The sequence below is a fragment of the Alosa pseudoharengus genome, unplaced genomic scaffold (genome assembly GCF_046254945.1).
Source record: "Alosa pseudoharengus isolate Yale_2024_CS ecotype anadromous, Long Island Sound unplaced genomic scaffold, YU_APseudo_1.1 YU_APseudo_1.1_scf_11, whole genome shotgun sequence".
Taxonomy (NCBI): domain Eukaryota; kingdom Metazoa; phylum Chordata; class Actinopteri; order Clupeiformes; family Clupeidae; genus Alosa; species Alosa pseudoharengus.
The window spans coordinates 18,948,962-18,962,590 of record NW_027468576.1 but is presented as its reverse complement, the minus strand read 5'-3'; the positions used below and the strand labels follow the sequence as shown (position 1 = coordinate 18,962,590).

General features: G+C 45.7%; 1 protein-coding gene across 1 annotated transcript in view; it reads right to left on the bottom strand.

Annotated features, from left to right (window-relative positions):
• The window catches only part of polrmt (polymerase (RNA) mitochondrial (DNA directed)), a 55,605-nt gene that overhangs the window by 26,697 nt on the left and 15,279 nt on the right, over window positions 1-13,629 (bottom strand). The window contains exons 9-14 of the mRNA XM_076278252.1: window positions 13,227-13,466; window positions 9,148-9,675; window positions 8,308-8,571; window positions 7,859-7,981; window positions 6,451-6,573; window positions 5,225-5,404 (exon numbers count right to left, since the gene is read on the bottom strand). Of these exons, the coding sequence (XP_076134367.1) occupies window positions 5,225-5,404; window positions 6,451-6,573; window positions 7,859-7,981; window positions 8,308-8,571; window positions 9,148-9,675; window positions 13,227-13,466 (1,458 nt within the window). The remainder of the gene's footprint in view (window positions 1-5,224; window positions 5,405-6,450; window positions 6,574-7,858; window positions 7,982-8,307; window positions 8,572-9,147; window positions 9,676-13,226; window positions 13,467-13,629) is intronic.

Here is a 13,629-nt window from a genome sequence, read left to right as displayed (position 1 = left end):
ACACACACACACACACACACACACACACACACACACACACACACACACACACACACACACACACACACACACACACACACACACACACACACACACACACACACACACACACACACACACACACACACACACACACACACACACACACACACACACACACACACACACACACACAAAATATCAAAGCCAGAGAGCAACAAAGAGAAGAAGGGCATTTCCATCTGGCCACCTGCACAGTGCACAGTAGTCAGGTGCCAAGGCCCTTGCTTCAGATAACTCTGTTGCCATGGAGGGCTCTGGTGGCACTGGACTCTGCTGAGCACACTCTGTGAGGGGTGCCATGAGGCAAGTGCCACCCTGGCCTGCCTGAGCCTGTCCAGCATCTCTCCAGAGCTGGGCCAACACACAACTCAGCAATGCCCTTACACTTCACACACACACACACAACTCACCAATCCCCTTACACTTCACACACACACTAACCACCCTAAAGAACCTCTTCCCTGTTCTGCCTCCTCCCTCCTCCCTTCCAGATGCAAGGCCTGAGATAGGCTCCCTGCAATACCCTGGGTGCCTCCTAGTTGATTTCAGCAGTAGTAGCAGCATCACTTGTGTCTCCATGGCTGTGTGTGTTCTTAAGTGCTTCGGGGAGTGGATCTGCACTCGCGGGACCAGACGACTGCTAAATAACCAACAACACAGTGTGACACTGCAGAAAAGCTGAGGATATACCACACAAAAGGTGGTGGACTGGGTATAGTGCGTTCATATGCTACGGATAATAAAGATTCATTGATTATCCCACAGGTCATGCAACTGAAGCTGAACAACTCAAAACACAAATGGCAACATACTGTCCATGACTTCAAGTAGATTTTGGATGGAGGCCTGAGTATATTTATAAAGCAACAAATAAGCCCATATATCTATAACAAAATCAACTTTATCCTATGGGTCATTCTGTGTCAAATCAGAGACGGTTGTTGCTGCACTGTGTCAGATTTTGTTGGGTCTCAAAACCAAGGCCTGTAAAATATTTCTGTTCAAATCCTATATCTTCATATTATTTTCAGCCCTTGAAATACTTCAGTACTTCAGTTTTACAGCCTGAAAATCACATTGTCTGGTAAGCAATGTTTGGGTAATCAATAAAAAAAATTATTCATAGGCAGCCTATAACTAAGACTATAAACTGAGTTATTCCCACGTTGATTACCCCACATGTTCTATGAACATTACCAAAAAATGCAATCACACCTTGTTGATATCTTCATGTGCATTTAATAATATATAATAATAAATGATTGTATTTGCAGACAAAATAATGATTGGTGCCATGTGGATACAAAAATGAGTTCACAAGACCCTCAATTTTTGCACTTTTTTCCATATAAATTTAATGGGCATGCAGTACAAACTTTTAACGGTCCAATCTTACCAAGAACATGTCTGTCTTCCACCCTACAAAGTTTGGGCAGGCTTGGAATAATTCTTTTCAAGATGTTAATGCTCATTACTCTTTAAACATGGCCTTCAAGATAAGGTATTTCTGAGATTGTACAAAATATACAAATGGGTGAAAAAATGTATGAAAACATTGGAATTTAACAAAAATATTTTGTCTTAGTTTTGGGACCTAAATATTAGGTAAACAAATTTTAAGCAAAATCTGAGACAGTGCAGTAACCTTTTTCCTGGATTTTGTCTGATTTGACACAGAATGACCCCTATCTATCATTATGACCGCCGCTAGCGAAGCTAGCGAAGCGGTCATATAGGGATTGTCAAAGTTTTTTTTTTTTTTTTTTTTTTTTTTTTTTTTTTTTTTTTTTTTTTCCCGTCATCTACTTCCTGAAATTTTGGTCAACGATACCCGGGGCACCGAAACACCAGGGCACATGAAATTTGGTGGGTATGTAGCCCCACTAGACTTTTACGGAAAAATTTCGTTTGGTCCCCGGGGGCCACTCCCCCTCCGCGCTGGGCCCCCCGAAACCCAAAAAATGCAGTTTTTCCTCAATAACTACCTGAACCGTGGCACCGAGGATGAAGAAATTTTTATGGTATGTTGGTCTCAAGGGCCCACATCAACTTAGCCCATAATCACTCATTTGTGATTTGCACCCCCCCGGTAAAAAATGAAAATGCAATATCATTCTGCTTTAATCGCCCCTCTCTTCAGTAAAGACGTTCAGAACTGCACCAAATTTTATGTGTATGATTAACCTGACATTCTCTGGGGGTATGCCAAGTTTCGTAGAATTTCATCCATGGGGGGGTCTAAAAAATTAAGTTATGTGTACATTTAGTGACTCTACACTCATTGGCCTGTAGATGGTGGTGCACACATATACACATGCACACACACACACAGGCACCCACATACTATCGGTATTAGAACGGCCGATACATAATTACAAATTCAGTAGGATTAAAAGAAAGCCAAAATAAATATTCATCATCATCATCATGGCTGCATTTCCAGTATTGGCGATAAGTAGTCGTTTGTCCACTAGATGGCGCATCGTTGCAGTGAGACGTAATTTTGTTGGAAGTTAATCTTAAATGGGTTGGAAAGACACTATGCTTCCTACAAGGACAAGACTGTAGGCTACAGTAGTTTACCGCAGAGAACGTCTAAGGGTAGGATGATTTCTGCATGACATGTAATTCCCATTTCCTATTGAAGCCGAAATAAATCTGAGAATGTTTATCGGACATGCTTGTTTTTTACTGCAGGTAGGCTACGTTAATCCTATCAATAGCAGAACGTAGGTAAAATAATGTTACCGTTAGCATGGTTGAGTGATGGAGGCCAATTTGATTATTGATGTATTTGTAGAAAACCATAAATGCGTTTATAAGCTACCAAGCAAATCGATAACAGCACTAATTGTATCTTTCGACTGTCATCTCATTTGCTTATGACCATAACCTAGGCTACTAACAGGAGCTAAGTGAGTTAGCCACAACACGTTCGCTACGTGATGGTTTTTTAATGGAAAATATATAGGCTACCTGAAAGATAACCTGTCTATGATCCCGTGATGATCTACAATCTCCATTTAAACCAGATGTTTTAGAGCGCACGTTGAGATGTATTCAGGGCAGGGCTTTACCTACACATATTTGTTGCACGTGCTACAAAAATCATTCTTTGCGATGAATGATTTAGTACCAACGTTACAAGGGTCAGATACAGTTTTGCCTATGGCTATTCCGTGAGACTGAGGCGCTTTTTGTTTGTTCGAAGTGCGTGTTTAGGGTGTGAGAGGGGAGTCGATGTGCTTTGATTCCAGCTTGGTAGTTGTAGTCTATGCGATTAAAAAACACGTGTGTGTGAAGTATCCAAACAATGATAACGCTTTCATTATGGCTGCTTTAGCCACAGACCTTGAGCTACTGTACAGTGGGTTGGGTTCCGTTTAGAAGTGTCCACTTCATTCGCCCTTTCCGTGATTCACAGCTACGTGAAATGTATTACTACTGATATGCAAAACTATTAACTTTTTCGCCAAGAGGTGGCAGCTTGATACTGTAAGGTGTAAGCCATTGGTTCCAACGGAGATTTTATTTGGGTCGCCAGCATAGCCTAGCGACAATTTGTGTTGTGTAATAGGCCTAGCATAGGGCCTACCTTATATAGCTTATAGTTTGTTAACAGTCACGGTTTTGTCATAACTCCCTCTATGCATTTTTGCATTTAGAATAGCTCTAAAACCGGGGGGCGAACACGTCGCAGGGGGGGCGCCAGTGCGTGGATATCTCAATCGCAAAATTAAACAATATTTCTATCGGGCGCCTACCATGGACTAGGCTGGGTGAAAATCAAAAGATTGCGTCAAAAGATTGAGCTTAACCATTGACCTCATGGTTGCAAAATGCAAGGGAACATGAATCAGAATATTATTTGCACAAACAATAACGGAGAGTAGCTCTTCAACTTTGCCCGTTAAAATGTGTATGAACAGTCTCGCAACGCATTTCATGAAGGCCCTTTGGACATGTCAGCTAGTTATTTGCACCACTGGGAAAAACGGCATTTTGTTTTAGACTACTGGTATTTCATTTGTGCATTGACAATAAAGCTGAATATCATTTGAACTAGATGACTAAACTTATGCATATGTAGAAGAAGAAACATTCACAAAAATCCATGACATGACCTCTCTTCTTGATAGCTGTTGAAAACTGCATGGAACTGACAGGGATTGTTTTGTTTAATAATAAATAAATAAATACATTATGCTGCTACCTTCTGCTTTTCCCAAATACAATGTAGCCTACAGGTGTACCTTTCATCAGTCCAGTTGCAATGGATGGACTGTGATGAACTGCCCTACTTGTGATTGTTTAGAGATTTTAAAGGTTTTATAACAATGTTACAGATTTTTTGGCCCAGAAACAAATCTATTCACCTTTGCAGCGCCAGTAGGCTACTTTGTGTGCGGAATGTGTGCAAACACACATTTCAAACAAGCATACACAAAAGTTTCAAGAGTGGGGAATGGAGTAGAAGATGGAGACAAATTCATTAATATGATTTATTTTCGCGGAATGGATGTGCAGGACTGAGCGGCGGTCATATTTTGTACCGCTACGCGGTACATCTAGTTTTCTATCTTTTAAGAGGGGGGTTGGTTGATAACTCAATATTACCACATTATTTATCACATCTGTCCATTGGGTACTGACACAAGGGTTATGAGCGAACTCACAAACCCAAAGCAAGCCTTACCACTGAGGTTGCAGACAGATTGCATGAGGCTGTGAATTTATAGATGGGTAGGCTGAGAAAGCCTCCAGTGCATTCTCTTTTCTCTGGGCATCAAAACTCAAACAAACAAACATACACACCACAAAGGTCAGTGAAGGTTAGATGCTACATGGATCTATAGTAGTGTCATTGATATAACATGCAGGACCAGATATGGATGTGGAGTTGAGTGTGTGTGTGTGCGTGTGTGTGTGTGTGGAGCATATTGAGTGTGGGTGTATGTGTGTGATTGTGTGGAGTAGAACAGACAGAGAGACTGTGTGTGTGTGTGTGTGTGTGGAGCATACAGTATTGAGCGTGGGTGTGTATGTGTATGTGCATGTGTATGATTGTGTTGAGTAGAACAGACAGAGAGACTGTGTGTGTGTGTGTGTGTGTGTGTGTGTGTGTGTGTGTGTGTGTGTGTGTGTGTGTGTGTGTGTGTGTGTGTTGGTAGCGAGGCTTTACCTTGGGGAAATCATCAATCTCCTTCAGCCTCTTCTCAATCTGCAGGCGACCCCCGTAGCGTGTGACCCCGTACACCACGGTCATCACCGTCTGCTTGACCACCTTGCGGCTGATGAAGCCCTCCAGCACCTGGGCGATCCTCATGCCCTTCTCCGCGTCCCGCGCACGGAACTCCTCCACCTGGGAGAACAGCAGAGAGCAAAGACAACATCAACCTCAGCTGAACAGGAACACGGTATGGAGACAGGGCGTGGTGAACACTCATATCACAAATCACTACATTCAAAACATTCAAGCAGACTTTCATTTAATATGACATTAGAATAGTATACTTTAATAAAAAAATATTTTTCAAGGAATAAACAATGCCTGATAAAGCAAATAACAACAAACCTACTAAAACTGATGTCAAAAGCAATGAAATGATGATATGGTAAAGTACAATAATTCATATGAACTGGTTGCGATGTGTTTGGCCAATACATAATTACACAATATCAATTTGAAGTTGCTTTACTATGTTTTTTGAGCTACATGAGCTAAGAATTAGTGACGCAAGAACAACTTGCATCACACAGCTCATTACAGCCTTTGGAAAAGCATCTTCTACACCAGGTGCAGACTAAAGGTTTGATTCAGCCATTAACATTCCTAAACCCCAGGAAGTCAATAGGCTGGCCAATACTCCAAGATCCGGCAAGCAGGAGTCTGGATACTCTGGTCTGGACCGGCCACTCATACTGAAGCTGCAAGGATGCCAGAGCTCTCGGGAGAAGAAACCCATTGAAGCCTCTGCCACCAACAGCAAGGGTGGGGTGCAAGAGGAAGAGGGCAGGGTTGGGTGGAAGGAATGGGAGTGAGGATCAGAGAGAGAGGGAGAAAGAGAGAGAGAGAGAGAGATAGAGAGTGGTAGAGAGAAAGAGAGTGATAGAGAGAGAGAGGGATAGAGAGAGAGAGAGAGAGAGAGTGATAGATAGAGTGGTAGAGAGAAAAAGAGTGATAGAGAGAGAGAGATAGAGAGAAAGAGAGAGTGATAGAGAGAGAGTGATAGAGAGAAAAAGAGTGATAGAGAGAGAGAATAACAGAGAGAGAGAGTGGTAGAGAGAGAGAGAGAGAGAGAGAGAGGTGCGAGAGAGGGAGAGAGAGAGCAAGCGAGTGAAAGGGGTTGGGCAGTTGGAGCACCGCTGCCAGCTGGCGCCCCCTGGTGCAAGTGGAGGCTTACTGACCTGCTGGGCCACTCCGCTGTAGACGTCCTGGGGCTCGTCACAGGGCATGAGGTTGACGGACGTGGCACCGATCACGTCGCGGCCCAGGGCCGCATAGTGCTGGAGCCCATTACAGGAGCCGTCCTGGGAGGCAAACAGACACAGGGGCAAATCAGCAAAAACACATTTTTCATTTTTTTTTACTACATTCTACATTTCAACATTCTACAAGGGGTGGTGGCAGCATAGTGGTTAAGGAGGCTAGCATGTACTGTAGTAGCCAGAAAAGTTGTGGGTTCAATTCCCACCTCCCACCATTGTGCCCTTGAGCAAGACACTTAACCCCTAGTCGCTCCGGGGACAATGGCCCTTGTAATATAATACATATAAGTCACTTTGGATAAATGTGTCTGCTTAATAAATTAATGTAAATGTATATTTCATTAACGATGCAGGGCTTACACTAAGAATGTTAAGCCCGAATACACACAGAACACAGCACAGAACACACTGATGTTAAAAACAACAAAAAAAAATCGCTTAAAACCTTGCTGTTATTTTAAACTCTTTGGCTAACAGATGCCAATGAAAGCCTGAGAACAGACTGTGGAGGGAGCAAACATACTGTGCAATCAATGTTAAGGGGCTGGCTACAGCAAACATCGCTGATGCCATACTTTCTCCTTGGCAAAAAAATAAACGCTGCTTTTCATTGACGCCTTTGAGCCTCCATCGCTCTATGGTGATTTAAGAGACAATAAAACCCCACAAGTAACAAGCCATTACGAAGCAAAACAAACTCCCCATTGCTCCTCTTATGCTCAGCAACATCTGGTTGGTAAAATTAGCTGGCCGAGGGGTGCGAACGCACGGGCACCCGACCAAAAGATTTCTTAATGCCACAGCAGATGAGGGTGTGTGGGGAGGCGCGTCGGTCGAAAAGGTCAGTTTCACGAGCAGTCTACCCCATCTGTGGAGCGTCTCTCTCTCTCTCTCTCTCTCTCTGTGAGATGCGATTCTGCTTACGGCGCTAGAATGGGTACAGTGAAGACTGCACTGAGAAACATGAGCTATCAGCTGGGCCTGCTCAACTGTGAGAGCTACACTCAGCTTCCCCTGCAGGCCAATGGCTGCACTCAGAACAACAAGCACAAACTGCAACAGCAGCAGCCAAAAACACATAGTAGTAGTAGCAAAGCTGGAGTTTTCAATTCTGGTTTTGTTATGTAAAACATGTTCCCATTTATTAGTGAATCAATCAGTAAATCAATACACTTGTCCATCCACCCGCCCATATGTATCTATCTACCTATATTATGTCAAGGTGACGTAGTTCCAGCCTGGGACCTTTACATCAGAGACCTGGTACCTATCTATATGTTATCAGTAGATGCTGCTCCAAGCATCCAGGCAGAGGGGATTGTGGTACCTGATGTACAGGGAAGTGGGAGATGTACTTGGTGTGGTCAGGTGACCGGGTAGCGTTGGCGATCTCCATACAGCAGGCCAGAGACTGCCAGGGCTCGTCTGCGTTCATCCACCACTTCCTCCCCTGAAAACACACACACACACACACACACACACACACACACACACACACACACACACACACACACACACACACACACACACACACACACACACACACACAGGCAGACAGACACAAACACACACACACTGTTTAGCTGTAGTGTGGAGACACTATAGCACACCACACCAGTACGACATTTCTAAAAATAATATATTTGATTTGAAAAGGCAAATACGTGTTCCAAAGTAAAGTTCATGTAATACAATGTCAACTACATTATCACTGTGAAAAGGTTATTGCTGAAGATAATTTAATCCAAAACCATCATTGTGGAGATTGTGGCTCACCGTGAGTGGGTGGTCGGCGGAGTCCAGTATGTCATCCATGATGCTGTTGGCATAGGCCAGGCGCCCGGCTAGCGAGCTGCGCTTCTTCAGGCCCGTCAGGTTGACCAGGTGAATCTTGACCCAGTCCAGGCCGTGCGCCCCCAGCGGCTTGCCCTCAGCGAACACCAAGAGGGCGCGCGTCACATCGCTGCCCAGGTGGTTGAAGTAGGGCGGACATGGGTATGTGCGCCCGCGGAAATCCATGTTGTGCGGGAACCAGAAGACCTGGTCGTAAGGGGTGGAATGGTACAGAGACGTCACAGTTTGGCCATTAAGGCTCGCTTTGAATTTGGTACATAACGATATGTTGCGGAATTGGTCCGAACCTGCCCATCATCCTAAGGTACCTCCTATGATTTAAACCTTTTCCCATTACCATACACGCACACCAGATACCCCAGAGCTCTCACTACAGTCCCCCTCATTTAAAAGAGTTGGTTACACTTTACATGAAGGTATCTACATAAGAGTGACATGACACTGTCATGAACATGTCATAAACATTATAAACAAGTCATAAACGTTTACGACATAACGCTTCTACCACTCGCTTCTGTGAAGTGTCACGTTCGGTTTTTGTCATGACAAGTTAGGGTTAGGGTTAGTGTTAGGGTTATGACAGTGTCATGTCACTCTTATGTAGAAACCCTAAAGTAAAGTGTTACCAAAGAGTTTCCTTCATCTATCAATCTCAGAATGAGCATGAGCAATACGTTGAGCAAATACTGCATATATACTGGCCACTCTATACATGCCAGCATGTACTGAGCCTTGAGATCTGTACCATGGTGGTTCTGTTACCTGGTCGCGCACGTGGTTGGCGATGGACAGTTTGTAGAGGGCGTCCATGCGCAGGCTGTGCATCTCGGCAAACTTCTTCTTGGCGCGGATGGCCTCACGTTTCAGCGCCGCCTTCTCCGCCGTGGTGTAGCTCGGGTCGCTGTGCGAGAAGCGCGGGATCTCGGGCGCCTCGGATACGGGCGGCGGCACGTCCAGCTTCTCGTTGCCGCGGTCGTTGAAGATGCCGATGATGATGTCCAGCACCGGCTGGTTGATGCGCCAGGCGCAGTTGCCCAGCTGGTTGAGCGAGTCGAGCACCGAGTGCAGCTCGTAGTCTGGGCACTTCTCCAGGCGCAGCTGGTGCTGCACCGCGCCCTCCACTGACCGCATCAGTTTGGTGGGGGTCAGCAGGTACGCCCCGAACCGCGGCGACGTCCACGGCACCGGCGGACACAGCATGGGCATCACGTATGAGTCGAACGTCAGTCTGGTCTCCAAGGCCTCTGACTGCAGCTGCGTCAGGATCGGGTGAGGCTTTATAAAACCGATCTATGAAAGCAATTTCACAAGAACTGCATTAGAATAAAAAACACATTACAACAACTCCCAGAGCGACATTTATTTACTCACTAGATTTTGTCCCAAAAAACAAAAGGACTCTACAGGTTTTAATGATCTTCCACCAATATTTCTTTCTTTTCCCATCAAACTGCTTTAGCTGCAGCAATAAATCAAACAGAAGTAAACAAAGCTGTCAATGAGAAGGGCAAAACTCTAACTTTCATCTTCTGGATGTGTGTACCTGACAAAACAAACTTTAACATGATTTGAAGTCATCACATCTTTCAGGCACTGACAATCACTCACACAGCATGCAAGAGTTCCAATACACAAACCTGCAGTCACTGGTGTACAGTCTGAACATTTTGATTACCTTTGAGGAAAATGTTTATTCATTCAGGTTCTGACTGGTCTACATCAATCACTAGCACTTTGCTCGTGTGCTACTTCATAACTTGACTAAGAGCAATTGCCATGACGTTAGAGGCCTGTTCAAAGGCATAACGTCTGGTACGCAACATTTCTAATTATATGTGACAGCAGGGCATTTACTACTTCCTGTAAGCCTTAACAGTCAACGCAAAAACACACAGACACACATACACACACACACACACACACACACACACACACACACACACACACACACACACACACACACACAACGCAAACACACACACAATGCAAACACACACATACACACAACGCAAACACACACACAACGCAAACACACACACAACGCAAACACACACACACATAAACCCTCTCTCTCGCCATCACATTGACACAGAATATCACGCTCACTCCCTCACACACACAATTACACACACAATCACACACACACACACACACACGCGTGCGCACGCAAATACACACACGTAAGTACATACACACACACACACACACACACACACACACACACACACACACACAGACACAGACACACAGACACAGACACAGACACACACACACACACACACACACACAAATACACACACAAATACACACACACACAGCAGATGGATGAAGACAGAGACTGAATGTGCACACACACAGTTGAAGGGGATCTAAGTAGGGGGTGGGGTGTTACACATTTCGGGACAGATCCTTCAGGCGAGTGGAAATTCCCTGAGAGCCACCTGTAAGATCCAGGGAAGATCTACAGAGTGCTCACCCCCCTCTGCCACCCCCCCCCCCCTCACCCGCTGCACACCCCTAACAACGTCAACAAAAACACCGGCAACAGTCCAACGAGCGCACACACACACACACACACACACAGCCACCCCCACCCCCCAACCGCTATGACCATCTGCAGTCGCAGCAGACGAAGAACCGCTAAATCCCTGCGCTTTGAAGCCCATGGAGGGGGTTCTCCGTCAGAGAGCGACGTCACGCCGGGCAGGGCAGAGAGGCTTCGGTGTTACGCCCGCGACCCATCCACCATCACAAACCCCCCCCCCCCCCCCCCCCTCTTTAACTCTGCTTCCTTCTCCCCCTTCTCCCGGCTCCCGAGGTGATGAATCAGAGGGCCAATTAAGGGACCAGTAAAATGGGAATTAGTTTGGGAGCTATTCGTCATGCTCAGCTGACACACCTCACACACTCACACACGCACGCACACGCACGCACACCTATCCACCACCCCCATTCCCCAGCCCAAAGCCACTCATGCAAGAAAAATGTTTCCATAATTCATACGAACACACATTGAGCGTCTGGACCGGAGGAGAGAAAAATAAGGAGGAGGAGGGGATGACAGAAAGACAGAGAGAGAAAGAGAAAGATAGAGAGAGACAGAAGAAGTGAGAGAGGCAGTAGAAGACATGGAGAGACATATTGGCGTGGGGGGGGGGGTGGTAAGAAAAACAGAGTAATAGGGAGAGACAGATGGGTGGGAGAGAAAGGAAGAGAGTGATAGAGAGAGAGAGAGAGAAAGGGAAGGAGGAGGACATGGAATGAGGAGAAAGAGAGATGAGGAAGAGAAAACAGTGGGTGGGAGAGAGTGGGAGATAGAGAGGAAGAAAAGGTGATGCAGGGAGGATGGAGGGATGAGCCAGAAGGGAAATAAGCAGAGGGAGGGGGTGAGAGACAGAGAGAGGGAGGGAGAGACAGAGGGAGGGAGGGAGGGAGGAAGAGAGCCGTGTGATGCGCTGACATTGACGGACAGCTGTGTTTCCTGATGAGGGGCGTCTGTTATGGCTGCCGTCTTCTCCGCCCTGCTGTTGTAATTACAAACTCCACTCATTCATCAGGCCAATCTGCCTCCACACATTCAAAAACCCTCCCCCCTACCGTCAGCAAACCATCACACACACACATGCATCCACACATGAGTGCCAAAGTGTGTGTGTGTGTGGTGCATATTTATCAATGGGTGTGCATGGGTCTTATGGCGTGCGTCCATATGAAAGTCCATCCATCTGTAGGCTTAATTGCATCTATGTGAAACAGTGAAGGGCCTTACATTATGTCTTTGTACCAATAAGAGTATATCTACAGTATGCAGCGTTCCTACACATTTTTCATCTCCGATCACTGCATTACGGTGTCTGTAATCACACTGGGTATGTGTAGGCCTGTCGCGATATTCAATAAATCAATTAATCGCATGATAATTAAAATTAGCTCGATAATTTTTCTGGCCACGATAAATGCCATTTGCATGCTTGTTTGTTTTCCTCGTCTCTCTCTCCCTCACTCTCTCTCGGGTCCTTAGAGTAACCATGAGTGAACCCTCATGTCAGTCACTTGTCAGTCGCATGGTGTGTGGGGAGGCGGAACTACTGGCGTAGCCTACCACAGAGTGCAGCTAAAGAGCCGCGTGAGAAGTATACCGGTAGGCACTAGGCAGAGAGAAAGCTAGTTGCGAGTTCAAATAGGCTATGCCTATTCGAGACAAAAAAGATGGAATTGGTTTCTAAGCGAAACGCGACAGCTGCAGTGTGGGAGCATTTCGAATTTAAACCGAATGCCCGTGGTGAACCACTGAACGTGTGCGAGTCGGTGTGTCGCATTTGTTGGAAAACAGTCGCAATTAAAAGCGGCAACACAACAAACATGCATATGCATCTAAAACACAATCATCCGCTGCAGTTTTCCCAGTTGGGGAAAAAAACACAACAAGTGGGCCGTCTTCCTCTTCCCGAGGAAAATTCTCAGAACGACAATATTATCGCTTATCGCAATAATTTCTGAGACAATTTATCGTCAAGCAAAATTTGTTATCGTGACAGGCCTAGGTATGTGTATAAATACTGTATATCTGTGCAAACAACTGTGTCTATGAGAGTTTTCATGTTACGCCTTCTACATATGCACTGCAGCTGGTGTCTTCTTTGTGTGTGTGTGTGTGTGTGTGTGTGTGTGTGTGTGTGTGTAGTTCCTGTATTTCTGTGTCCACATTCACATGCTGTGAATATGTGTATGTGTATTACATTGTGTATGTATTATACTTGAGTATTCATGTAGTCTTACATGTCCACTGTAGTGTGTGTATGTGTGTGTGTGTGTGTGTGTGTGTGTGTGTGTGTGTTTACCTGCCGGTTGCTGCGGAAGGTGTACATGTGATAGAGCACGGCGATGAGCTTCCTGTCGGGGCCGGGAACAATGAGGTCACTGTGCACCTTCAGCTCCCGCACCATCAGGTCCACCAGGAACGTGCCCAGCTGGATGACCAGCACGTTGGGCCATGGTGTGTCATCGCACAGCAAGGAGGGGCCTGCGCTCAGCTCCGCCTCCAGCTCCTCCCACCGCTCCCGGGGCAACACGTTGCTGGTCTAGAGGACACAGAGGACTTCATGTGTGTGTGTGGGTCACGTGACCATCATATTGTACACTGTTTACATTGTCAACACCCTGAGACGCAGAATGGACTCTTTGTCCTTGAAAGGTATTGCACAAAGCGGGATTACTTGGATTTATGCTGACAACAGCATCGAG